Source organism: Grammomys surdaster, unplaced genomic scaffold, assembly GCF_004785775.1.
Source record: "Grammomys surdaster isolate TR1022 unplaced genomic scaffold, NIH_TR_1.0 187, whole genome shotgun sequence".
NCBI classification, from domain to species: domain Eukaryota; kingdom Metazoa; phylum Chordata; class Mammalia; order Rodentia; family Muridae; genus Grammomys; species Grammomys surdaster.
In genome coordinates, this window is record NW_021604632.1 from 9,786,892 (window position 1) to 9,814,511 (window position 27,620).

Consider the following 27,620-nt stretch of genomic DNA (forward strand, 5'->3'; position numbering starts at 1 on the left):
TCTAAACTGTTTGCAAGCTTTTCCCCAAGCTTAACATGAGAGAGACTGCCACCAAAATCAACTTATAATCATGTCAGACCGGGCTCCCCAGCTGTTGGACTACAGTTCCCGTGGGGCCTTGTGGCAGCATCGCGAGACTTGGCTCAAAAGAGGCGGCGGGAACGGGGTGGTTGCTGCTACTTGAGCAGTTAGGAGGATTGGGGTCCTGAACATGGCGGACCTCAGCAGTCCAGGCAGCGATCCGACTATACGCACGCTCCTGCGGCGCGTGCTGGATACAGCGGATTCGCGCACTCCGAGGCGACGCCGGAGCACTCAGACAAGGTATGTGAGAGTGTTGCCCGAGCAACGAGAATGAATGGTGAGTGGTGTTTGCGTCTGAAAAGGAAAACTGAGTCTCAGAGTATAGTCTGAGATGCTGAGCTCTGACTCTGGGTTCCTAATCAAATTGGACTCAGCTCCAGGGTGAGACCACAGCGTCTCACTCAAGTGTTGGATCTCTAGAAGCACAGGGTAAGGCACTGTTTTGGGGGCTGTTTCACTCAACCCTGACTAAGGTTGTCCTGACATCTAACCCTACTTCCGGATGACTTCACCTTTCCCAACACATCCTGCTCTCTGAGGCTCCCGTGAGAGGTCGGGAGGCAGGAACTGGAAAAGATGCTTTTCTAGAGAGCAGGGCTTTGTCCTGACTTTTCAGAGTGTCGTGAGCAGGAGGTACCAAAGTTGGCATCCACCAGTCTGGAGGAATGCCATCATGATCAAGTAGAGATTTGTTCATGATAAGGTGTTTTCTTTTTTCTCCAAAGTGTTAGTGATTGAGCTAGGATCTTATGCCTGCTAATTAAGCACCCTACCACTGAGCGTCATTTTGGTATTTCTTTGCGACAAGGTCTCACAGAGTTCTCTTGACTTGGGTTGAAACTAACCCAAACAGGCTTTTTAGGTAACTTACGGTGACTGTGAAAAGTTATCGACAAAGATCTAGTAAATTTAGATAAAAGAGATTGGATCTAACTGTCGAGTTAGTTCAGTTGCTTGAGTCCTCCTTCCTTAACCTCCCTGGTAGCTGGGATTAAAGGGTTGATGCCAGCAGGCCCTTGTTCATTCAAGATGTGGCATTATGTATTTGTTTACTGTCAGTGTTTGTGATCAAGTGTTTGGAGGTCAAAGGACAACTTGCAGAGTCAGGTCTTGACTTCCAGCATGTGGGTCCTGGTCATGAAGTTCGGGATGCCAGGCTTGGAGGCAGTGCCTTTAACTACTGAGCAGTCTGGCCAGCCCCTCTGGCTATATTTTAAGCTTATGAGTAATGAGGTGGGAGTTGTACCTGGGGAACACTGATAGAGTTCTGAAACACACTGGACTGGAGGATAAGGGCTGGGGTCACCTATGGGGAACTTACTGTCACACCTTGACAACAACTTGAAAGGTTAAAAATCACTTAAATTCCCTACTTGTACTGTTACTCTATGTCTGGAATGGGGAGACTCTTCCAATTTGTAACCTACGTGACTGACCTCTGCTCATCTTTTATTATTCTGCTAGACTTACCTCTGTGAAGCTTTCCCTCACCCCTATGTACCCTATGGTACAAGTGGTTCCCCGGATCCTGCCCCTGAAGGAAAAGAGCTTTAAACCACAGCTCCTTGTGAAGGCAAATGTCTGCATCTCCAGCTCCTCACTCCCACTTCTGACAGAATTCTCAGAGCAGGTTTTTTTTTTTTTTTTTTAACACAGTGCACAAAGAAGACAGTCTCAAACACCGTACTCTAAGAGGCAGGGTAGCCAAACAAAGACAAGTGCCAGGAAGCATTCTCAAGGAGCTAGGGTGAGTGACCTCATAGAAACCTAAAGCTTATTTTTGTTTTGAAGCCTAACTTGAGTGGCTCTCAAGCCAAAAAATAGACTAATGGTGCTTGTACCCATAGTCAGTTGGCAGATTGGCCCAAGTTCAAGGCCATGGGCACCTGGAGGAGCAGACACCCCGGACTCTGTTGAAGAATATCTTACTAACTGGTAAGTGGGTGTCAGCCTGCCAGTTAGATGCTAGTCTTGACAGTCAGTCCTATGATGTCCTTCTTGGTCAGCCCCACCCTTTCCTTACAATTTCTACAGCCCCAGAATCTTCCACTGTGATGCCAGACCCTGTGGTGAAGCCAGCACAAGTACCAGAAGTGGCCCGGGCCTCCAGACGGGAAAGCAGTCGGGGAAGGTACACAGTGAATTTCCCTCATAGGCTGAGCCACCTCTTGGGATCCCCAGAAACTAAAACTGGGCTTTCTGACATGTCTGAGATAAACTTCATCCTTATAGCCTGGAGTTACATCTTCCTGAACTGGAACCCCCCTCAACCCTGGCTCCGGGTCTAACAGCCCCTGGCAAAAGGAAGCAAAAGCTGAGATTGTCAGTATTTCAGCAGGAAGTGGACCAGGGCTTGCCTCTCTCCCAAGGTGAGACCTAGGACACACCTGAGCTGTTCTCTCCTCTCCTCTTGGGAGGTAGAAAAACCCTGAGAGAGCTTCCATAGGCTTGAGTAACTCACTGTGGATTCTTCTTCTTACATCTTCGTGATGGGCCCTGACAGAGCCACGTCGGAGTACTGATGTTTCGTCCTTGGCCAGGTACTGCTTTCCCTGTTCTGGGGTTTATACAGTATGGTGGCCATATTCTAAGGGACGAGCCCCTTTGGGAAAGCCATATCTCAGGTTTTCCTCATGTCTGGTTCTATGTTAACAGCTCCTTCAGCCTCAGCTTTGTCCCCCCTGGTCAGCCGCAGACTGTGGAGAGACCTGGTCTGGCTCGCAGACGTCCCATACGCCGACCTGTGAATGTCGGTGCTTTTTTGCAGGACCTGGAAGATAATTCCTTAACCTCTGCTCTTCCAGGTACGGTTGCAGTTTCCTCTTCTAGCTTTAGGGAGAAGCTACCACTCTGTGGCAGACAGGAGGCTCTACTGCACTCAGGCTTGCTCCACTTTTGATGAGGTCAGGACTACTGTATGAGCCTGGCCAGGCATTGAGGAATTTCTGTTTTACTCACAAAGTACTTACCTGGTACTTTGGTCTATTAGTCGGGGTTCTCTAGAGAAGCAGACTTTTAGAGTGAGTGAGTGTAGGTGAGGGGGAAGGATTTATTAGAATGGCTTACAGGCTGTGGTCCAGATAGCCAACAATTGCTTTCTGCCAATGGAAGGTCCAAGAATCCAGTGGTTTAAGTCCACAGGCTGGATGTCTCAGCAGGTTTTCAGTAATAATCTTATTTAATAATCTTATTTAAGAAGGCTCTGTTGACAGCGAGACTGAGAGCAAGAGCAAACAGGCAAAGAGAGAGCAAGCTTCCTTCTTCCATGACCTTTCTGTAGGCTCCTAGCAGAAGATGTGGCCCAGATTAAAGGTGGATCGTCCCACCTCAAAGATCTGGATTAGGGGCTGGAGAGATGGCTCAGAGGTTAAGAGCACTGACTGCTCTTCCAGAGGTCCTGAGTTCAAATCCCAGCAACCACATGGTGGTGGCTCATATCCATCTGTAATGGGATCCTGTGCCCTCTTCTGGTGTGCTGGTGTGTCTGAAAACAGCTACAATGTACTCATATAAATAAAATACATAAAATCTTGAAAGAAAAAAAAAAGGGGGGGATTAGAAGTGGGTCTTCTGGCCTAGAGAGATGGCTCAGCAGTTAAGAGCACTGACTGTGGTGGCTCACAACCATCTGTAATGGGGTCTGATGCCTTCTGGTGTGTCTGAAGACAGCTAGCTACAGTGTACTACTCATATACATAAAATAATCTTTTAAAAAAAAGCTTGCAGAGATGGCGCACGCATCACATGGGAGGCAGAGGCAGGCAGATTTCTGAGTTTGAGGCCATCCTGGTCTACAGAGTGAGTTCCAGGACAGCCAGGGCTACACAGAGAAACCATGTCTCGAAATGTTACCCCCCCCCAAAAAAAAAAAAAGAAGTGGGTCTTTGCACATCCAATGATTTAATAAAAAATCCTTCAGGGGCTGGAGAGATGGTTTAGTGGATAAGAGCACTGACTGTCCTTCCTAGAGGACATGGGTTCAATTCCCAGCACCCACATGGCAGCTCATAACTGTAACTCCAGATCCAGGGTTCTGACACCCTCACACAGACATACATGTGGGCAAAACACTAATGCACATTAGATAAATAAATCATCTAAAAACAGATCCCTAACAGGAGTGCCTAGTCTGGATTGTAGTAGTTCATTCCAGATGTAGTTAAAGGTAACAACCAAGAATAGCCATCATAGCCAGGCGTTCGGGCTTCCCATGCACTTGCAAATTCAAGGCCAGCCTGCTCTACAGAACAAGCTCCAGAACAACCAAGGCTACATAGAGAAACCTTATCTTGAAAAAAAGAGAGCCGGGATGTGGTGGCGCTCACCTTTAATCCCAGCACTTGGGAGGCAGAGGCAGGCGGATTTCTGAGTTCAAGGCCAGCCTGGTCTACAGAGTGAGTTCCAGGACAGCTAGGGCTACACAGAGAAACAGTCTCGAAAAACCAAAAAAAAGAAAGAGAAGAAAAAGAATAATCAGCAGAGTGGGTCGAGTCTTAGTGTCTCTGTGGCTATTATTACTTTATATTCTTGAACTACAGGGCTGAGGGTGGAGGGAAAGGGTATCCTATAGTGGCTAGTGCTTGTTAGATGATGGTTGGGGAAAACAGGTTTTATAACCAGTTAACACTAACCTGGGAGCCTGAATCCAGAGGATGAGTTAATGTCTGAGGAAGGTGCTCAGCAGAGGATATAGACGGTTGAGGCAGGAGTAACCGGTTTTGGGGGCCATGAGCAAGTTACACAGGGTGGGGGATGTCAGAGGAAGGGCCAGGAAGAACAGCCTAGCAAGGAGGATGAGGGAAGGTAACAGGCTTAGAAGGTAGATTTATCTCATTCTGGAGGTTCCTTAGGGAGAGAAGCCCTGAAGTTTCACTGCCTACACCTTATAGTCCCCAGTGTTAGCAGGTGGGCCTTGGCTATAGAATTTATCTGGCTCTTGATCTCCAGGTGACAGTCATAGAACTCCTGTTGCTGCTCTGCCAACGGATGTGGTGTTAGAAGACACACAGCCTTTCTCACAGCCCTTGGATGGCTGTCCCCTTAGTGTGAATCACTCTCTGCCCAACCCTTCTCACACTTCGGGTGAAGATGCTGAAAGGGTTGTGGGCCTCGGGACACCAAGCACTGGGACCAGGCTGCAGAAGCGGAGTGAGTGAGGGGCGGCTGATGTGGAGGCAGCTTAGCCTGGGCGAGAGTTAGCATCGAGGTTTCCCTCCTCCAGCCCTTAGGTGTGCCCCAGAACCCCATGCCCAGGAGTCCCTCCTTTCCCCAAGAGCAGAGTTGGAATGGGGCCAGGAGAGTCTAAGTCGGTACTGTGGTGTTGCTTGTCCGTCCTCCCCTTAGTGAGCAGAACTGGCTTTGGTACCTCTCCTTTGCCCTTTTTGGAGCCACAGCCTCAGCCTCAGCCTCAGCCTCCAGAACTAAGAGAAGCAGTGGGATCCAATGAAGCTGTGGAACCCAGGGATCGAGAAGGATCTTCAGGGGATGAGGAGACCTCTGGTAGCCCAGGTAAGAGGCCTAGTGTAGGTATCAATAGCTGAGTCTTACTAGTGTTTTAGGTCCTGTCATACAGAAGAAAATTGCCTGGGCTGTTTATGGGAACTGGTAGTTTCAGGGGCTAGGGGGAGTGTAAAAGGCAGCCACTTAGCTAGAGTCTATGAGGCCCTTAGGAATTAACAAAGGGAAACTAGGCCTTTACAGCTGTGTGAAATGGTCGAGCCTGAACCTCTTGTGACACAACTCTTTCTCTGCAGCAAGTCGAGAATTATCCTCCAGTACCCATGACTTACACCCAGTGCAACAGCCACATGAGTTATTTGAGCCACGCCCATCACCTGGAGTTGCAGTGTAAGAAACCCCGGTTGTTGGGAAGAGGGTGCCCTGAAGTTGGCATTGTGCACTGTTAAGTCCTCGTAGATATGCAGATGATTACCAAGCACAGCAGCTCAAACCTGGTAGTCAGAGCCTGCCTGTCTGTCATCCTGGTGCCTGTCCCTAGATGTTTACAGGAGCTTAGGTGAGGGAGAAGCTCCTAGGTCAGTGTGTAATCATGGGCGGCTTCCTGGAGGACATTAATTGGTCTTGGAACAGGCAGTGGTGGATTCCTGAGGGGAGAGACTGTCCGATTTGAGACCTGAGGTTTAACATAAATGTTGAGGCTTGACTAGGATGTTTGGTCTAGATTAGAGGATCAGGGTCACAGGGAAGAGCCAGGCTGTTTGTGGTCATTGTTGTCATTGTTGACAACAACCTCCTCTTCTTCTTCCTCCTCCTTTTCTTCCTCCCCCCATTCCCCTTCTCCTCTTCCCGCTCTTCATCTTCTTCCTCCTCCTTTTCCTCCTCCTCCCCCCTTCATCCCCCTTCTCTTCTTCTCCCCCTTCCTCTTCCTCCTCCTCCTGTTTTTTTGAGACAGGGTTTCTCTGTGTAGTCCTAGCTATCCTGGAACTCAATCAATAGACTGGCCTTGAACTCAGATTCACCTGCCCCTGTTCCCCAGTGCTGCCCCTGTTCCCCAGTGCTGAGATTAAAGGTGTTATACACACCCACCCCATCCATGTTGGATTTCTTGTTCAGGTTCATTTGCAACAGTCCCAGTTTCAGCAGAGCCAGCAGGATTTGTCTTCAAATAGGAGCCTCCCCAAACAGCAGTTTAGTCACCTGTCTGCTCCTGTCCTCAGCTTATCTTCAGAGCCCCTGGAGTCTGTGCCAGCCAAACTTCCATCCAGGACCCGAACTGCAGGTCCTAGGCACCACCAGGACCCCTGCAAGGCTGGACTGAGCCACTATATCAAGCTCTTCAGCTTCTATACTAAGATGCCTGTGGAGAAGAAGGCTCTTGAGATAGTAGAGAAGTGGTGAGTCTAGATATGAGTGGGTAGAGGTGCCATTTTCATAAACAGACTCTTTAGTCTGTTCTATTGCAACCTTGTTGGCAGCCTAGACAAGTATTTCCGGCACCTTTGCAATGACCTGGAGGTATTTGCTGCTCATGCTGGCCGTAAGACTGTGAAGCCAAAGGACTTAGAGCTGCTGATGCGGCGGTGAGGAGTGCTCATAAAAGGGAGGCTGAGTCGGGGGGAGGGCTGTGTCAGTTCTGGTTGACGCTCTTCTCTTCTCACACAGGCAGGGACTGGTCACTGATCAAGTCTCGCTGCATGTGCTTGTGGAGCGGTACCTGCCCTTGGAGTACCGGCAACAGCTTATCCCCTGTGCATTCAGTGGCAATTCTGTCTTCCCTGCACAGTAGGACCAGGCCTTACCTGGCACCTCCCTACCTTGGACATCTTGAGCCCTACACAATCATCCAGGTCTCCTCATGTCGTAGCACCAATAAAGTCTCACAAATGGGTTTTTCTGCTTTTTGGTGCATGTCTTAGGGCCTGCCCAGATTGCCTTCCCCCATCCTGAAAAACAGTATGAATTTAATTAAAGAATTTTATACTAGAAGAAGGTTAGCAACATTGGAGTATTTCTGTTGCCCGTGGGGGCTCTAGCTTGCTGTCTCTGGCTCTCGAGGTCCTACACGCTTCGTGTCTGCCATCTTAAGTCGATCAAATGCAGTCTCAACCTTTATCGAAATTATCCCCTGCCTCTCCTCATCCTCCAATGGCACATCAATCGCAGGGATCTGATAGACCTGGCCCAGGTAGGTACTCAGAGTCTGCTTGTCAATGGTAGGATCAATGTTCATCAGGGTCCCACGCAGCTTCAGTAGGGTCACCTCTTCAAGACTGCCCCACAAGGAAAGAAAGATATACAGGCTTGAGCTCTGAACTCTGAACTCTGACTCTGAAGTACCTATAAACTACTCAGATTGGAGTAGTACCCAGCATGGTACTTGTTGCCTGGGGAAACTCAGGTACCTGAGATGCTCTCTGACAGGACTTGCCCCCTCCCCCCACCCTCAGGGGCCCCAGGGCCACTCACGGATCCAGGCCTAGCTCCTGCTTCAGTTCTTCTAAGTACGCTTCCTTCTCATCCTCGTACTGTTCCCACAGCCTCTGCACTAGTGGCTCACTCTGGCCTTCCTCATCCTGTGGGTGGGGTATGGGAGAAGGCAAGGTGAGGCCATTTGACTAGTTTAAATAAAACTAGTACGGAAGGGACTGGCAAGTTATGTGTCCTGCCTACCTCAGTAAACAAGGATCGGTAGTTTAACATGTCTGTGTTGCTGCTGTCTGGACCCCAGCCTACTGCCTCCATCAGCTCCTGAATCTGATCTTCCTTCTTGAGAGGAAACATAGTCCTGAGGATGTTGCTACAGGGAAAGTACAAATTCCACAAGGCCTGAGTAACTGAGACTGCCGACTCACTCTCCCATCCCTCCTGGGCCATGCCCATTATTATTTCAACAGTTTGTTTTCTTGGTTTAAAGATTTATTTATATGAGTACACCATAGCTGTCTTCAGACATACCAGAAGAGGGATCGGATCCCATTACAGATGGTTGTGAGCCACCATGTGGTTGCTGGGAATTGAACTCAGGACCTCTGGAAGAACAGTCAGTGCTCTTAACACCTGAGCCATCTCCAGTCCTCTGCAAGTTTTTGGGTTTTTTTTTTTTTTTTTTTTTTTTTGAGTCCTTGAACTCATAATGATCCACCTTAGTCTCCTAAACCTTTTTGTTTTGTCTTGAATATTTTTTTAATTGTTTTTTGAGAAAGGCTCTATATGGTAATCTGGTTGACCAGGAACTCACTCTGTAAACCAGAATGGCCTCAAACTAATAGAGATCCTCCTGTCTCTGCCTCCCAAGTGCTGCAATTAAGAATGTGCACTACTATGTCTGGCATGTTTTAAAACAGTTTTGTTCTAGGCTGGTCTGGAATGAAATGACTCCTGCTTTTTTTTTTTTCCTCTCTCAAGTGCTAGAATTCCCAGCATATGCCATCACACCTGGTGAGGATAGCAGGCTGTGGGGCTGTGCCCTTCCTGTGAGGCTTCCCTTCCCCTGCATGTGTGAGAACCTGACTAGCCAAAATAATGGACTAGAGTTTGGACCAGTCTCTTACCTGAATTGTTCCATGGTTATTAACCCCTCGTTCTGAGTGTCAGCACTTATGAACTCCTTCAGCAGATGGGACAGTGTCTCTCTTTGGTTGATATATACACTCTCCAAATTCTACAATGAGGGAAGCAGTTACTAATATGCTGTTTAAAGTAATGGCAGGGCCATTCTATGCTGGGGACAAAAGCCCTTTCTATTTCCCTGAGGGTAACAGGTAGGACTTAGACCAAAGCTCACCTTTCCCATCAATACTGAATAGAACTGACTCATGATCTCACTGGAACGAAAGAGCTTGATATTTTCAAAAATGGTGTAAGCCCAGGCCATAGCATCATTGACCCCAAAGCGACGCTCCAGAAAATTGAAGAAGAAATCTGGAAATGACTCCTTCTGCAGGGTGAGGAGAACACTTGGTCAGAGTGTCCCAGGCTTGTTAGGCCTCCACTCCATTCCCTTCCATCTTGAGGGAACTCCTTAAACTGGACCTGAGGTTTTGCAGAAGCAGTGTTTGATCACCAGTGAGAACCGACCTGCTCCTCTGCAACACGCTCCTTCCAGGCATCCTTGAGGATGTTTATCACCTCCTTCTTGGTTGGCTTCTTGTTCTTCACAGGGCCATCAAACCGAAGGAAGGGAGGGATAGAATCCCCAAAACCCTGAAAAGCAGGTGCCAGCACATGATTAGACTTCCTGTTTGTGAACAGCAATGAGTTCTAGATGGTTCCCTAGAATCTTTTTTTTGTTTGTTTGTTTTTCGAGACAGGGTTTCTCTGTGTAGCCCTGGCTGTCCTGGAACTCACTCTGTAGACCAGGCTGGCCTCGGACTCAGAAATCCGCCTGCCTCTGCCTCCCAAGTGCTGGGATTAAAGGCGTGTGCCACCACCGCCCAGCTTCCCCTAGAATCTTAAATGGCCTCTGGCTCAGGAACTCCCCTACCAGGCCAGGGAAGAATTCTTTCTCCCGAAGCAGACCCATGCCGATTTCCTCCAGGAGCACATCCACCAGCTGGTCACTGTTCTTCCCTTCAGCCAGCACTAGCCAGCGTTCTGGGCCCCCTGCTATGACACCTGCAAGTTGGGAGAGGAAGTTAGAACCCAGTCCTGCAGGCCCTGGGGCCCCTACAATCATCATACTTTCGCATTTGGTCCAGTCAGGTCTCGGTGTGGAGGTGCGCTGGATCTCCTGCAGCTCAGTAGAGAACTGGTCCCGCTCCTTTAGTGTGCTCATGTGCAACTGCAGCAGCATCTCGTGTTCCTTTCGGACTTCTTCATAGTCGCCTCTCAGGCTTTCTAGCTGTAGGCAAGGTGATTGGTCCTAGCTACCCACCTGCCTAACCATACCCTACCATGGCAAACTCTACCTGCCCACCAAGCACCTGCTCTTGAAGCTCCATGTTGGTCTTCTCTTGCATTTCGAAGTCTCTCCTGGGTACAACATCTCCAAAGTTGGCTTTCATCGTGTTAAGTTCCATCTGCGTGCGAGTCAGGTCTTGTCGAGTCATTTTCAGTGCCAGTGTTAGCTTCACAGGGTCTTCTCCCCACACACCTGCCAGGGCCCATCATTCTGTTACCCTGGCTCTAGCGCTTATACTCAGGGCTAGGTTGAACATTGCTTGGAGCATGCCCTCTATTTGAATAGAGTGGGGCCCATAGGCTCATATGCTTGAATACTTGTCTCCCATCTGGTGGAATTGTTTGAGAAGGATTAAGAGGTGTGGCTTGGAGAAGGTGTATCACTGGGGGCAACCTCGAGGTTTCAAAAGGCTCAGTGCCATCCCCACTGTGTTCTCTGCTTCCTGACTGTGGCTCAGATGTGAATTCTGAGCTGCTGTTCCAGTGCCCTGCTTGCTGCCATGATGGTAGAAGACTACTATTCCTTTTGGAACCCCAAATCCCAAAGAAAAGCTTCCTTCTATAAGTCACTGTGTTTTACTACTGCAACAGAAAATAATATACTTTCTCTGCTTGGGATTTGTTGGGTCTACAGCATCACCATCCTAAGGCTTCAGGCTTAAATAGAGAACCCCAAGACATGTGGTACTAGGTTTCTCCTGCCCAGAGTCTCACCTTCCAGCAGTGTTAAGTTTCCTACTTTACTCTGTGATTCTCAGTGTAGTGCAAAAGATCCACAGCCCCAGCTAGTGGCCCAGATATCTACCGTGTATGGACACATATGGACACAGGATAATAAGGTATTAGTAATGTTGAGTGAGCAGGGTGAATGGTGACAGACAGACTTCAGCACTTTAGGAGAGAAACATAGCTTGGATTACCTGGGTTCTGGGCTAGTGACATGTCTTCTCGCTGGTATCTCAGTTCATTCAGGTCCCCAATGAGAATTTTTCGGGCATCTCGTTCAGTAAGGTAGCGCAGGTACTCCTCAGCCAGGCTCTTCCTCAGTTTAGCTACCTGAGGGGTGAGAGTGGGAGATACAGCTGCAGATGCAGTGACTCTTGGAGTCATGGTTAGCAGCTAGTCACTCCAGAGTGTGGTAAGTGTTTGCCAGTCCCCTCAGCTTGGGAAAAGAAAAGCGATCGATCGTGCCTGAGTACCTAGCAAGATGTCAGTGCTTCAGCCCATGGAGAGTTTGCTGGTGCCTGGAGCCACCTTGGAGTCTACTGAGCGGGGCAGAGGGAAGACAGTAGGGGGACTCTTGGGAATGTGATAGCTCCTCCATTCCAGGCAGAAGGGTAGACACGGTTTGGGGATACCTCAGTCACCACCCCCAGGCTACAGGTATAGCAGGAACATGTGGACTTTGTCATTCCACGTTCATTCACCTCACTCTGCAATGAGATCTTCTCTTCATTCTTTTTATCAATGAGTTTTAGCAAATTCATCTTCTCTTTCTTGAGCACAGAGATTTCATACCTCTCCTCAGCCCTCATGGCCAGAATTCTCTCACTGCAGTCTTCATTCACGGTGACAATCTTGGCCTTCAAGGGCTCCAGGGACCGGATTTTCTCCCTTTGGTGGGCTAAGCAAAGACAGGTGGGTCAGGTGTGGTGGTGTATGCCTTTAATCCCAGCACCACACCGAGGGGGCAGATCTCTGAATTGGATGCCACCCTGGTCTACAAAGAAGCTCCAGGACAGCCAGGAATACATAGAAAGACCCTGTCTTAAAACAAAAAACAAACAAACAAACAAAAGACAGGTAGAAAAGCCCTTTAGGGGTGGGAGGCACAGAAAACAAACAGCCAGGAATCACAGATTCTTGGTTGCACAGATCATTGGTGTACATGGTCCTTTGCCTGTATGTGTGTCTGTGAAACCCATGTGCGCCTGGTGCCTGCAGAGATCAGAAGAGGAGGTCAGATCCCCTGGAAATGGCATTACAGATAACTGTTGACTAACATGTAGGTGCTGCAATTTGAACCCCGGTCCTTTGGAAGGATAGCCAGTATTTAACTGTAGAACCGTCTCTCCCATTCCTTCTCCACTCTTCCCACACACTTGTTTTTAAAGGAAGGCAGCAGCTGGGGATAGAGCACTTGTTTATTATATGAGACACTAGGTTCAGTCTCCAGCCATGTAAAAGAAAAACAAACCAGGGGCTGAGTCATGGTAAGGGTCAGGACCTCTCCCATGGAGAGGCTTAGGAACTCATCCTCTAAGACTTCAGTTTTGTGGCTGCTTAGCATGTGAGGTGCTGAGCAGGTGAGGGAGCTTCCTTCCTTCCCAGAAGCACTTGCTCTCCTCAGATTCCTTCTGTTTACTACAGATTGCCTCACTCTCCTTTTAAAGGATAGAAGGGGTTGAGGCGGGCAGAGCATGACTAGAAAGATCTGTTGGTAGGAGAGAATCAAAAAGTCAGAATGGACTGTTCATTCCAGGTGGGGCCCAGAAAGGAGCTGCAGTCTTACCCAGCATCACCTCATACGCATTCTTGATGGAGGATAACAATGGCTTGTATGTCTTGAAATCCTCTATGAAGAACTCAAAGATCTCCCTGTAAGGCTGCCATTAAAAAAAAGGACCTATCATTTCCTGATCTTCAGCCTTCACCTCCAGTCGGGTCAGAACTGTTTCCACATGAGTCTGCCAGTAACCTAAGTTTGGCCAAGTACCACCCAAGTCTTTAGTATCATGGAGCTGGAGAGGAGGGACAGGTATGAGGCCTTGCCTGGTGCCAACTCTGAGGCTTAGCACCCACCAGTGTGGGGCAACTATGCCATTCTGCCTTGGACTCTGGCTGCCCAGGCAGTCAACTTCTTGCCTACCAGTTCTTGTATCTATTAGTCTCTTGCCTGTAGCCCCTCTCTATATCAAAGACCTATGGGACACTGAAGATTCTAGCTTCATGTTCTGAATTCAAAGTGGAAGAGAGAATTCTCCTTTCAAACTTAGATTTAGAATGGCGGTGTGTAGGTATGTATGCATGTGCTGTGATTTATAGAAGTCTATATTAGGTGTCTTCTTTGAGGTAAAGTCACTCCCTCACTGAACCTGAAGTTCACCAGTTGGCAAGGCTAGCCGGCCAATAAACTCCAGGAATCTGCTTGTCTCTCACTGGCATCCCCCAAGTACTAGAGTTACAGATGTGGCTGGGCCAGGCTCTTTAATTAGGTGAGTTCTGGGAATCCCAACTCAGGCCCTCAGGCCCTCACACTTGTGCAGTCAGCTTTTCAGCAATTGAGCCATCTCTCATCCCTCAGAAGCACTTGGATGTGAAAAGAGACTCTAAGTCTGCAAACACAGAAAGCTTCTGGAGGCAGGATTACCTACTGGAATGAACACAAGCTCTGGAACCAGCCTTGAGTTGGAATCCCAGCTCCACCACTGCCTTGTGGGACGCCTTCAAGCTTTTGCTTGTAAGAGTGTGCCGAGAGCCTGGCACATGGGTCAGCACTCAGCAAGTGCTTCAGTCATGTCTGGTTACAAGTCTGAGATTGCTTTTCATCATTACTGAGTTCCTCTCTAATGTGTACCAGAGTCTGCACTGCATCTAGACTGGCCATTCTCTCTGTCTCTGAGCTAGTTCCTTAAGTTTCTCATTGTTGCCACCAGGCCAGAGGCTCTGTCAAAGGACTTGCCTCTTTTCAAAGAGGGATAGTCACAAGATGGAGGACTACTTCCCTGTGAAGGTCTGTTATTCAGTTCTGATGCATGAAGCTTCTTTCTACCCTTGACATGCTGGGTCTGTGGACTCTGACCTGCAGCCTCAGTTCTTGTGCAGAATCCGTGCTCAGGTCCAGCAGGAGGAGCTCCTTGCGCAGGTAGTTCTCTAGTTGCTCCAGGTACCTGGGCTTGGAGATGCTCAGGGGCTGCTGCTGCCAGCTACTGCAGAGGATGGTGGGCTGAGATGTCACTAGTACCCATGGATCCTTGCACTCTTGGTCTGGGGCCACAAACTCCACTGAGTTCTATGTCCTGGACCAATACCTAGCCTAGATCAGTCTATCCCCCAGTAGGCTGGCCCTGGCTTACTTGGCTCGATTCCGGCTGTCATTCGAACAGGGCTTCCGTTTAGGTAGAATCGTCTGGCCACTGGTGTATGTAGGCCATGGTGACAGGTGGCCGCACATGGATAACTGCAAGGGCTTAAGGGAAGGACAGCTGGGGTTACTATGGCAACATTGGTCCACCCTTCCCTTTTTTAGTATTGTTGAGGATTGAACCCAGAACCACTTCATACATGTTAGGTAAGCACTATACTACTGAGCTGTATCCACAGCCTCTTCCCTTTCTAATATTCTTCTGCATCTCTACACACATATGTACACATACACACACACACACACACACACACACATAATCTTGCTATATGGCCCATGCTGGTCTTACACTGGAGACCTTGCCTCCAGCTCCTATATGCTGGGATCACAGGTATGTTCCAGTATACCCAGCTATACAGACATCATTAATAAGGTCCATAGTTAAGACTGTGGTCTTTTAGTTATATATGGTTAGGATTAAAGCTTGCATCTTCCTTATTAGCAGTATGACCACAGGTTAACTTCTCTGTAAAGTAACGGTAACAGTAGTCAGCATTCTAATGCCTGAGGCAAGGATGTCAGGAGAAAACCGTGTAGTGCTTGCTAGGAGCCCAGTAAATGCGAGTTATACTTTTCTATATTGTCGGGAAACATTGAATGCCTGTACTATGACAAACAAATCTGAATACCAAAGAGCACCAATCCCTGCCGTTTGGCACTGTACAACATACCAAAAGCATAAAGAGATAGGAGAGGAGGGTAAGTCCAGGGTAATGCCTAGATGGATAAGACAGACCAGACTACAGAGACGGAACAATTGGAGCCTTCAAGGAGACTGGGTTGCATCCTTTGGGGAGGAAGAAGTAGGTGAAGGTTCCCTGGTGAGTGGGGTTTCATTTTGACCCATCAGCAGATGCATGTGGTACAAAATGATATGTATGGCTTTTTAAAAAAAAATCTTTTCATTAAATACGGCATAGAAAAATGCAATAACCTGAGTGGTGGTGGTGCACACCTTTAATGCCAGCACTCTGGGAGGCAGAGGCAGGGAATCTCTGAGTTTAAGGCCAGCTTGGTCTACATCATGAGTTCCTAAATACCCAGTGCTACATAGAGAGATCCTATCTTGAAACAACCACAATCAAAACCAGTAAATGATGATGATGATAATAATAATAATAAAGCTTTTATAGCATGCATCAAGTCCTGGGTTCTGTCCCTAGCACTGTGTAGTGTGGGTGCCTGCCTATAATCCTATAATCCTAACATCTCTGTGTTCTGGTTGTGGAGATAGAAGCATCAGAAGTGCGTGATTATCCTCCACTAGATAGTGGGTTCTAGGGCAGCCTGGATCCTGATTAAAAAAAAAAAAAAGTCCAGTCTGTTGGTTGGAAGAGTCAGGTGGCCAGGCTGCATATCCAGTTATAAGACAGCCAGGGCTACATAGAGTCCTGTCTCAAAAAGAAAAACTATCTGATAACAAGTGGGTTTTTTTGTTTTTCTTTTTGTCTTTTTGTTTTTTTAACAAATAAAAAAATAAACTAAGGGAAAACATTCAGGCCGGGGTGTATGTGTGGCTGGGAGGAAAGCAAGCAAACAACTTTTTAAGCGCAGTGGCTCACACCTGTAATGCTAGCTCAGGTACGAAAAAGCAGAATTACTATGAGTTGGTGGACCAGTCTGGGCCACACCGCAAGGGTCTATCACAACAAACTTTTTCCGTAGTTGGTGGGAGCAGCCTGTAATGCCAGCATTCCATCTGGGAGTGGAAGTGAAAGAGCATGCGTTTGAGACCACTGTGTAAGACTGTCTCAGAACAACAAAAGTGGAGACACCGGGACTCAATTTTGACGAGCTTTGGAAAGTGTATCAGATTTTCAAAAGGAGAGTAAATCTACTCTCTGCTTTTTCAGCTGGAGAAAAGATAGGCATCTTACTTTGATTTGAGCAGGAAAATGAAAACTCCACACACTGTGGAAGTAGCTACTTATTTCCAGGGGTTTTTAGCTTTTGGTTGAATGCTTCTGCCCAAGGGCTGCTAGACCACTTACAATGTTCCTCTGAGTTCCCTGCTCTTTTCTTCCCCCTGCAGGTAAAAACCGGAGGGTGCCCTACTTCCGGGAGATGGCTGGAGGAACAGCTCTCTCTGGTAGTTGGTGACATCGAAGGGGAAAAAAAAAAAGCAAAGGTACTTGAACTGGAGGTCTACACAGAGTTAGGCATTGAAAAGCTGGCTGAGGCCAGAATGGAAAAGGAGGTCGCCTTACAGGAATGGGGCTGAATGTGTTCTCCATAGAGTCCATATTTGCTCTCTTCTCCTTAGGCAGGGTCCTGATCTTGGTTCTCAGCTTCATAACATATTTGGCCTATATGTTCCCAAATCCTCCCCAAGGAACACATTCACACAATGAAAGCAACATAGCACCCATAGTGTTCCATTGTCAGCTAGAGCCTTAAGTTGGACACACACACATATACGTATATAAAAAATTTTAATAAGTTGTGTCATATATATTTTCATTTATTAATTTATTCACTTTATATCCTGAATGCAGCTTCCTTTTACATATTTGATTTTTTTTTTTTTTTTGGTTTTTCGAGACAGGGTTTCTCTGTGTAGCCCTGACTGTCCTGGAACTCGGCTGGCCTCGAATACATATTTGATTTTTAAAATTTTGTTTACTTTATATGTATGAACATTTTGCCTGTATGTAAGTGTACCACATACACGCTTGAAGTCTGCAGCTGTCAGAAGAGGGCATCAGCTCTTCTGGAACTGGAGTTACAGTGTTAGGAACAGGACCCTGGGTCAAGGGTAGCAAGTGCTCTTAACTACTGCGGCATCCACTCTAGCCCTATCAGATAAGATGTTTTCCTCTGAGATTTGAACAATGGTTATTTGTTGTCTGAATTACAACATCCCTCTATCAAACTAATAAAAGCTCCAAAAGGAATGAGGCAAGCTCAGTGGACAGCACTTTTATAGCATGTGTTTGATCCAAGACATTGAAAAAGAAAAGCCATAATAAAGCTAAAATACTTAGTAAGGTAATAAGGCAGTTTTCTCTTTGGGGAAGGAAGAGGCAAGGAGAAAGGGTTTTGAGTGGGCTCTTTCTATGTAGCCCAGGTTGGCCATGAACTCAAAAGCTTCATGTTCCAGCCTTTCAAGTGCTGGGATTACAAGTGAGTGCCACCATACTTAGCTGACCACTTTTATTTTTATACAAATACTTTTTAAGAAAGGGTCTCTCTTGTGTAGCCCAGGCTGCCTTAGAGCTTACTCTGAAGCCCAGGCTGGCTTTAAACTTGCAGCAATTTTCCTTAGCCTTCCAAGTTCCAGGGTTACAGGTGTGAGCCACTGTGCTTGGTCTATACAAAAATTTTTAAAAAACAGGAACGAGGGACTCAGAACCAAACCCAATAGAGAAATATTCTGTACTGTGTCTTCACATGCTTGTTCATATGTTTTTATAGAATTCAAATACTATACCAGACCTAAAACCATAAAGACAAAAGGGTCAGTTCACAGCAGGCAGTGACTGGCACACACAGCAGGCTGATGATGAAAAGAAGTCCATTTCAGAATGTTGAGTTGCAAAGTGAAGGGTGCTGAGGGAAGGAGCTAAGTCTTTTCTACTTGGGACAGCCTGGGCCAGCTTTCAGATAAGGAGGAGGGACCAGCATGCCCTCACCTCCTCCTCCAGATCATGGTGAGCCTGGCTTCTGTGAGTGAGTCATACTTCTCTGATTGGGAAGAAACTAGTCTGCTGAGTTATGCTTTTGGCTTGTAGGCGGGACAGGTTGTAGAGAGTAACATGTGGGGTTCCAAAAGAAGAGCATCACTAACCAGTGTCCTTCGTTTCTGAGAAAGCCTGCGTTTCTCAATGCCCTTGGTTTCCGGAGTTCCTCCTGAAGATAGTGTACTTGTTCTGCATAGAGAAGAAGCTGCAGTGGGTGACAAAGCCGAAAACAGGGAGATCCTGCTGACCTCTGACCCTTCTCAGATCCATAAGGGGGCGCTCTCCCTTCTTTTTTAGTTTCTCTCTCTCTCTCTCTCTCTCTCTCTCTCTCTCTCTCTCTCTCTCTGTGTGTGTGTGTTTGTGTCTGCTTGTGAGTCTGTGCACTTTACTTGTGAGTACAGGTACTGGCACAGTCCAGAAGAGGACATTGTTTAATGACTGAAAGAGTCTGGGAGCCTGGCATCTAGGGTTTCTAAAGGATCAGATTTGAGCAAATCATTTAATTTCCTTTAGCAGTTTTCTCTTAAAGAAACAGACAATTCTTATTCTTCTCCCAATAGTTTTGTAAAGGTTAAATATGAGTGTATTAAGCACTAGGTGGCAGTGGCACAGGCCTTTAATGCCAGCACTTGAGAGGCAGAGGAAGGTGGATCTCCGTGAGTTAGAGGCCAGTCTGGTCTACAGAGCTTCTAGGACAGCCAAGGCTACACAGAGTAACTCTGTTTCAAAACAAACAAAACAACAACAAAAACAAAAAAAAAACAAAATAAACCCACAAAAAGTGAGATAAACATAATACTACAAAGACTAAAATGAGTTGTACAGGTGTTAATTATAATAGCAGATTAGGAGAAAAATGAATCCTGAAGCGATCTCAAACTTGAAAGTCAAGTCTCTTGGGAAGGGGCTTGATCAAGGTACAAAGGCATTCAAAGAGCAACAGAGAGGGCTACTTATATATGGCCAGCGTGGCCCAAGCAGAGGAAACAGAAGAGGTAATTCAGTGATCTGTGGGGTAAGGGTATGCTGCTAGATAGATCTGTGTACCTGTGTGCTCATTGGTATTGCTAGCTAGTGACTTTAAGTATGTTGCTGTACCTCAGTTTCTTTGCTCATAAAAAAGTGAGACTAAAGCTGAGTACTAGTGACGGATGCCTTTAATCCCAGCACGCAGGACACAGAGGCAGGTGGATCTCTGAATTCTAGGCCAGACTGGTCTACAGAGAGAGTCCAGGACAGCCAGAGCTACAAGGAAAAACCTTGTTTTGAAAAACCTAAAGAAAAAAAAAACCAAATAAAAAGTAAGACTAGTATTACCCAAACATGTGAACCCAGTTGGGAAACTCTGTTCTTTAGAATTCCTCAGGCCTATTCTAGTATGGAGCACTGAGACCCGAAACCCTAGTCTTTTAATGCCACTTAACATTGCACAAATGTGTACGAAGTACGTAGACAAGCAACGTATAGAGAAGGATATGTGTCACCGGCTATGTATGTGTTTGCGCACTAGTAGTCCTGTAATCCTAGCTGGTTAGGAGGCTGAGGCAGGAGGATTACAAGTTTAAGGCCACCCTGAGTACCTTGCCAACATCCTCTCGTGATAGAAGGCAGAAAGGGAGTTGGGCTAGGCACAAACCTTAAATCCCAGCAGTTGAGAATCAGAGACAGGTATATCTCAGATATGTTTTGGCCAGCATGCTCTACATAGTGAGGTCCAGGCCAATCAAGAGTAAATAGTAACATCCTTTCTCAAAACAAACCAACTAGAGGAACTGGGCATATACCTCAATGGCAGGAGACTTGCCTAATAGGCATCAGATTCAGGTTCAGTCTCCAAAACTGATTTTTGTTGTTGTTTTTTAAAGACACATATTGGAGAACAACAAGATGTAGTACAACTTAATCTGCTCATTGGGTTCTTAATACCTTTTTCTCAAGATCAGTCACTCTCCTTGTTTCAAAATTCTGTTTCAAAAAATTATTCATTTACTTAACTTAAATTTTGACATGGTTCTCACTAAGTATCCTGAGCTACCTTGAAAATCATGACGGAGACCAGGCTGGCCTAGTATCTATCTTCCTCCCTTTGCTTCCTGAATCCTGGAATTACCAGCATAAACTGATATGCCTCGATGCCTGGAAGTTAGTCTTCTACTAGCAGCCTTCAGATTAAGTTGTAGAACTCTCAGCTCTGCCTGTATCATGCCTGCCTGGATGCTGCCATACTCCCACCTTGATGATAATGGACTGAACCTTTGAACCTGTAAGCCAGACCCAAATATATGTTGTCCTTTGTAAGACTTGTCTTAGAAAAGGCTCCTGCCAGTGTGAAGACAGATGCACTGCTGTGACACACCTACCTACACACTATTTGCAGATGACCAGTGGTCCAGTGCTGTTTTTACAAATAATCTTGAGGCAAGGAAAAAAAAAAAAGACTTTCCTTGATCATGGTGTCTGTTCATAGCAGTTAAAACCCAAGACAGATACATATTAGTTTATTTTTAATTTCTAACTACTTTTCTTTTTTAAAAATAATTATTTATTTATTTTATGTATGTGAACACACAGTCACTGTCTTCAGACACACTAGAAGAGGGCACCAGATCCCATTACAGATGGTTGTGAGCCACCATGTGGTTGCTGGGAATTGAACTTAGGACCTCTGGAAGAGCAGTCAGTGCTCTTAACTGCTGAGCCATCTCTCAAGTCCCTAATTACTTTTCTTATTTTAACTTTTATTTTATTATTTTATGTATATGAGTATTTCCCCAGAAGAGCAGAAGAGAACTTTGGATCCCTTGGAACAAAAGTTAGGAGAGTTGTGAGCTACCTTGTGGGTGCTGGGAATCTCACCCAGGTTTTCTAGAAGAGCAGCCAGCCAGTGTTCTTAACCACTGAGCCATCTCTCCAGTCCTAGGCTCCTTTTTTTTTTTCGTTTTTGAGACAGGGTTTCTCTGTGTAGCCCTGGCAGTCCTGGAACTCACTCTGTAGACCAGGCTGGCCTCGAACTCAGAAATCCTCCTGCCTCTGCCTCCCAAGTGCTGGGATTAAAGGCGTGCGCCACCACCGCCCAGCCCTAGGCTCCTATTTTTTAAAAAAATGATTTAACACCAATCCTCAAGGAGGAATGCAAAATATTTACATTTATACCTCAATGGTGGTGAAAACCCACTGTTATAATTGGCTGTAGGCAATGGGTTCTCAGGAGTATTTCCTGGTATTGAATGACCTTCACAGACAGCCCACTAAAGTAGCATGCAGGCATATGAGAACAAAAGGAGAAAAGTCCATAGGAGGAGAAACAGTCTCCAAGGATATATAAAACTCTAAGGTCTCTTTTATCAGGTTCTGCTTACATTGTACTGTGCTAAGCTCTGGCCTGTCCATCTTGTTGACCCTCTTTAAGGTCTGAAGGAGGAAACCCACACTGCATCTCTATAAGGGAAACAGTGTGTCACTACATGAATGGTGACGTAATATTTCACATAACCATCAAATTCAGCTCATAGAAATTACATTGTGCTCCCTACCTACTGAATCAAGATACTGAGTCTGTTTCATATTCTGTGTGTTGCTGGGGATCAAACCAGGTCCTGGCACATTCTAGCTACAGCCCCAGCCCTATTACATATTTTTTCATAGATAGTAACTTCCCTGGATTATGCCTTTGATGGGTAACAGCTCTCCTTTTCAACCTGCTGCTTGTTTCTCGTAGACTAATTTTTTTAAGCTCCAGGGACAATCATAGCATTGGCATTTCCTGTCCTTGGAATGTCTGCAGACTTATTATTTTAATTCATTTACTTAAGATAGGATCTCTTCATATAACCCTGGCTGTCCTGGAACTCTCACTGTAGCACAGGTTGGCCTTTGTAGCCTTTTTCTATCAAGGCAGCAGACCCTGAAAGATTAGAGTTGAGAATGAAGTCACCTCTCTCGCCCTTTCACTACTGAGAATGAGCAGGCGGGAAACAACATTCATTAGACACTGAGTGCTTCTTATATACAGGAGCTGTGGTGCGAATTTCACATATAATTATAATGAGGGACTTCGTTTTTCAGTGTTTAGCTAAGATCATGTATCTAATGATAAAGTACGCCTGCACTTTTGGCATCACGTAACGTTCTTACTGGACTGACGAGTCAGCCCCAGTTCTATTACAACTGTATCGCTGTTTCTGTGGCGCTGAAGTCCTAGCCCAAAGAACAGAGACCAACAGACAGTGCAGCGATCTGGATCAGTGTCATTTTTCTTCCTGGAAATATTCAAGTCCTCCCCGCCCTCAGCCCGGCCAGGTGCTACCTTGGCTTGGAGAAACTGGTACGCTCCTGGGGGCTGGCCATGACTTTGGAGCAGAAGCAGGCTGGAGCCGTTGCGGTAGTGTACAGTCCGTTGCCATGGGGACCAGCCCCCAGCGGCCTCCGCGTTGAGGGCGGGATCACGGCTGCGCCACGCCTACAGCCTCCTGCCCCCGTGAGCACTCTGGAGAAAGGCCAAGTAGTAAAGGTAGACCCGGACCCGGGGATGAGGTGTTCTGAGAACCAGTCAGTGGAGCAAATTTGATATTAGCTACAGAACTGAGGCAGGAGAATAAACTGAGACCATGGAGGAGGAAGGGGAGCTTCGAGGTCTGGCCACTTGGCCAGCTGGGAACGGTAGTTCTCGGTGTTTCGGAGTCTTCGTTGTACTGGCTCGTGAGTGAGCATTTGTGTACTACATCTTCCGAAGTTCTTCAGGAGACCGCGTTGGCTGGCTTCTATAGCGCTCTGCATTGTGGGATATGTAGTCTACATCTAGCGAAGTATCGTACTACCCAAAGAAAGGTTGCCCGGACTCGGACTCAGTTTCCCTACGACCCTGGGATGCTCACGGCCCATTGGCTGAGCAAGACAGATCTAGTAGCACTCCTCCCCGCCCCCAGTGACACAATAGCAGCTCCCTCCAAGATGGCGGCGGCGACGGCAGACCCGGGAGCTGGGAACCCACAGGCTGGGGACTCCTCCGGTGGGGACTCGGGGGGCGGGCTACCGTCACCTGGAGAGCAGGAACTGAGTCGGCGCCTGCAGCGCTTGTACCCTGCGGTTAATCAGCACGAGACGCCGCTGCCACGCTCCTGGAGCCCCAAGGACAAGTACAACTACATCGGCCTCTCCCAGGGAAACCTCCGTGTCCATTACAAAGGTATCAGCGGGTCTGGCCGCTGGGAGACAAGCCCAGAGCGTCTGCAGGGAGGATATGCCCATTATCCCGTTCTTTGCCCGGGTTTTCTGAGAGTTGGGCCTTAGCCCAGCGGAACGTCCAAAGTAGAGAGGTTGGCCAGGCCGGGGTTTACCTGCTTCCTTTGCCCTGTTCCTAAATACCCGACTGAAAGACAACTACATTAAATGTCCAGCACCAGTGTTGGACAAGACCTTCCACTTCAGGGCCACCCTTCTTTCTTGACCTGGCTCCCAACTTATGCTAGGCCCTTTTACCACGGCTTAGTTTCAATAATGTTTGCAAAAAGAGGTGATAACATTGTCACAGTAGGTGCATGGGCTGCCTGTCGGCCAGTCCTCACGGACTCAGCTGGAGGTTGTATGCTAAAGTTGTTGTTGGTGGTGACTTCCATTTCTTCCACTTCCTTCCCCTGGGCTCCAGGCCGGGCTGTTTGGATTCTGGAGAGACAGACAGCAGTATTCAGTGTCTCCCACAAACTTCTATTGCCTATAACTACCCTTGTTTTGTTGTTATAGAGGACATTATCTCTGTCAGGACTGTTGTTCTGGGGAGGAGATGATCTAAAGGCAGGAGGCTTAAGTGTTTACTCAGGTGTCTTACTATTCCTCGGAGACTACAAGAACTTTTTCTGGCCAGGGAGGGTTGAAGTCACCATGGCATAGAGAAAAAGGAGGACTCCATTTGTATTTTTTGGTGTTGACATTCCTTCCTTGGATTCTTATATCAGGTCATGGCAAAAATCACAAAGATGCAGCCTCTGTACGGGCCACCCACCCCATCCCAGCAGCCTGTGGTATTTACTATTTTGAAGTAAAGATTGTCAGCAAAGGAAGAGATGGGTAAGCCTTCTTCACTATCCCTTTCCCTCCTCAATGTAGAACTGGTGTTCCCTGTTGTCAAAGTTTGAAGCTCTAGAACTAGTAATAGGGACTGATGTTAGCCTGCTGACCCACTTGGATCTGGGCTACCTCTCGTCTGACTAGAGGCATGATCTGGTCTAAACAGTGGGCTTTGAGAGCAGTAGGCACATTGTAGGTAGAGCAGAGGGCACTTTTTTTTAGTATTGTAATTAGATAGTCATAGGTCCGGGTTGTAAGTAACAAGTTTACATTAACAATTCAGAGGGCAAATGGGGTTTCCCCTGCTAGCATGTGGTGTTTGTGACTTCCCTCCTTTCGAAGTTGAGGTTCCTTTTTATGGCATTGAGTCAAGTAGAGGCCTCAGTAAGCTTCAAAGGGATAGTAGAGTCTGTGTAGCATTCATCAAAGCTGTGGTGGCCACTGTCATCTGGATAAGCAGTATACACACGGTCAGAGTCAGGTGACTGTGCCGCTCATAAACTTGTTTTTCAGTCCAAGGACTTGAACACCAGTTGGACCAGCTTTAGGAAGATCTTATTAAAGTCAGCATTAGGGAGACTCCCTATTTTAGGGTGACCTAAGCAGACACAGGGCATCAGAGGGGACATTTTTCCTTTTCTTCCTTATTCCTCCAGTCTCCTTTAACCTCTAGTAGTTATAACAAAACAGGTGTCCCAAGCTATTCCACCACAATGTGACTATTTTGGGACAAGTTTTCTTTTTTTCCCCCCTTTTTTTTTTTTTTTTTTTTTTTAAGTAGGGGTTTCTCTGTATAGCCCTGACTGTCCTGGAACTCACTCTGTAGACTAGGCTGGTCTTGAACTCAGAGAGATCCTCCTGCCTTTACCTCCTGAGTGCTGGGATTAAAGGGACATGCCACTACCAATACTGTCACCTGGCTAAGGGACAAGTTTTCTTAGGATTGTGGTGGGAGAATTGCAAACCCTACCAGTGACACTCATGTGGACCTGAGTGTGTGTTTTTGAGCTTTTACGATCATTTTTGTCCCCTCACAACTGTCTTTCTTATGTTGTGTACAAAACACCAGGTTCAGAGGCTGAGTCTGCATTGAACGTGATGATGCATGGCTGTAGTTCCAGCACTCAGGAGGCAGAGACAGGCAGATCTCCGTGAGTTCAAGGCCAGGCTGGTCTACAAAGTGAGTTCCAGGATAGCCAGGACTATTCTGTCAGACCCTGTCTCAAAACAAAATGAAAAACAAAAGAAGAGGCTTAGTCTGGGGCAGGACTGTTGGTTTAGAACCTTGCATGCTTTCTCAGCGACTCTGTGATGTCCTGGCCTTGGAGGGCCCCATGGGCTTGGGTGGATCGTGGGGCTTGAGTCTCTTTATAGTCACTCTGGGGAGTTCAGTGAGCATTTCAACCGCCTTGACCCTTAACATTCAGTGACTTTAGGATTTTAATCAAGGGAATCTGTTGCATCTTTAACTTCCACTCCCACCTGCTTCATTTGCAGATAGGAAACTTACATTTGCTGGAAGACTTAAGACTTTAATTTCTTTTCACACCATCTGATAAAACATATTTAATGAGTTTAAATCAGTGTCAATGAGAAAGACATTTTTTTTGTTTTTTGTTTTTGTTTTTTTGTTTCTTGTTTTTTTTTTGGTTTTTCAAGACAGGGTTTCTCTGTGTAGCCCTGGAACTCACTCTGTAGACCAGGCTGGCCTCGAACTCAGAAATCTGCCTGCCTCAGCCTCCCAAGTGCTGGGATTAAAGGCGTGTGCTACCACAGCCCGCCGAGAAAGACCTTTTAAAACAAACACCTCAAAAATAGTTACAGTGTTGACTAAGATATTGGTGTTGGACTCAGATATTGCCAGGGAGACTGGTGGGTGTATTTCTTAAACTTTTAGGGAGGAAAAATGGATCTTTTTTCTGTGACCCTTTTTCATAGATAAGGGCCGAGCTAGTGAGAGACAAGAGCAAGCTTTCAGAAGGGGAGTATTTAAACTTAGAGATCTAGATTCCTTCAGCTGGCTTTTTAGATTTCAGTGGCTCTTGCTAAAGAAAGCTCGGTGTTGGACTGTCTGACTTCTGTGTTGTCTACAAGTCTAAAAAAGGTGAATGCATGGTGAGGCACACCTTCAGTCTCCAGCACTGGAGGCTGAGGCAGACAGGCTGGTCTACATGGCAAGTCCCAGACCAAGCAGGGCTACATAATAAGATCCTGTCTCAACAAAACAGAGAGTATTTTTCTCAGGCTGCTTTCCCAGCATTTGTTTTCCTTTTTAAATAACAAAGTTTCATCAATCCCAGGCCAACTTATAACTTCTTATATGATGAAAGGTGACCTAGAACTCATGATCCTCTAGCCTTTACTTCCCCAGTGCTAGGATTACAGACACATGCTACTCCACCTGATTATACAGGGCTGGAAATCAAACCCAGGGCTTCATAGACAGTAGGCAGATGCTCTGCCAACTGATCACATTCCTGGAACCTATTCTTCGTAGTTTTACATTTGTCAAATACACTTGTTGAGTTGATCGAGAAGGCTCAGTTTAATAAAGGTCATGTGTGTATGTGTCTCTAGTGGCTTGTTTCGGTTGACAGACAGCTAAAACAGTAAGATAGGGGTGGGTATAGGATTCCCCAGGGCTACTTTCTGGAATCCCTGAAAGGCTTTTTGTGGTTAAGATGTAACCAGTTGTTGGTATGAGCCACATAGTACAGGTCAGGTTTTCTTTTTCTTTTTGTGTAGCCCTGGCTATGTACAGAACTCCATTTCAGGTTTGGTTTTTGAGGAGGGCAGCAGGCAGACAGTGCCTCTTCCCCGTCAGTGTTGGTAGCATATTTCTGACTCAGGTCTTGTTGATGGTATGAACATGAACTGTGGCTATAGCTTTTGGTTTTCTAGCCTTCCTGTGTTGTCTCATTTGAGCATCTCTAGAAAATGACTGGAGCAGATGACGATGGACTTGTTGTGTGGGTGAGTCCCTGGGATGCTTGGTGGCCTGCCCTGGCTGCAGGGCTTAAGACACGCAATAGCCTCACCTGTCAGATGTCCTGCTCTGATCCCCGACACGTGTCTGAGCTGCTGCTGACTTTTCCTCGTATGGCTGCTATTGTATGTCTTCTCTGGGCTAGTGTGAAGGAGCTTCCTTTTGGATCCTTACAAGCTCACAGTGTTGACAGGGAGAGTGCTCACTGAGGCTAGAGAAGCAGGGCATGCTGTTTGGTGGGCTTGACCAACTCAGTTTTCCATTGAATCTGTAAACCTATCTTTCTGTACATTTGTGAGTTTCT

General features: G+C 46.8%; 3 protein-coding genes across 3 annotated transcripts in view; 2 read left to right on the forward strand and 1 right to left on the reverse strand.

Moving 5' to 3' along the window:
- The first annotated feature begins 200 nt into the window (after window positions 1-200).
- Cenpt (centromere protein T) lies at window positions 201-7,533 on the forward strand. Its single transcript, XM_028768694.1, has 13 exons — window positions 201-324; window positions 1,741-1,831; window positions 1,932-2,019; window positions 2,119-2,215; window positions 2,317-2,453; window positions 2,588-2,624; window positions 2,740-2,888; window positions 5,032-5,232; window positions 5,428-5,592; window positions 5,838-5,931; window positions 6,762-6,938; window positions 7,020-7,124; window positions 7,207-7,533. Exons 1-13 carry the CDS (start codon window positions 212-214, stop codon window positions 7,328-7,330), a joined length of 1,578 nt encoding a protein of 525 aa, XP_028624527.1. The 5' UTR covers window positions 201-211; the 3' UTR covers window positions 7,331-7,533.
- On the reverse strand, window positions 7,527-22,651 carry Tsnaxip1 (translin associated factor X interacting protein 1). The gene is made up of 16 exons (XM_028768693.1): window positions 22,574-22,651; window positions 18,375-18,456; window positions 14,520-14,632; window positions 14,246-14,372; window positions 12,956-13,049; window positions 11,871-12,067; window positions 11,364-11,499; window positions 10,467-10,636; window positions 10,225-10,384; window positions 10,028-10,158; window positions 9,622-9,747; window positions 9,329-9,481; window positions 9,096-9,205; window positions 8,215-8,341; window positions 8,011-8,117; window positions 7,527-7,814 (listed from the first exon to the last, which is right to left on the reverse strand). The coding sequence occupies exons 1-16, from the start codon at window positions 22,612-22,614 to the stop codon at window positions 7,574-7,576; spliced, it is 2,115 nt and encodes a 704-aa protein (XP_028624526.1). The 5' UTR covers window positions 22,615-22,651; the 3' UTR covers window positions 7,527-7,573.
- A 547-nt stretch (window positions 22,652-23,198) lies between these two features.
- The window catches only part of Ranbp10 (RAN binding protein 10), a 60,258-nt gene continuing 55,836 nt past the window's right edge, over window positions 23,199-27,620 (forward strand). Inside the window, exons 1-2 of the mRNA XM_028768728.1 lie at window positions 23,199-23,452; window positions 24,219-24,330. Coding sequence (XP_028624561.1) covers window positions 23,218-23,452; window positions 24,219-24,330 — 347 coding nt within the window. The 5' untranslated portion in view covers window positions 23,199-23,217. The remainder of the gene's footprint in view (window positions 23,453-24,218; window positions 24,331-27,620) is intronic.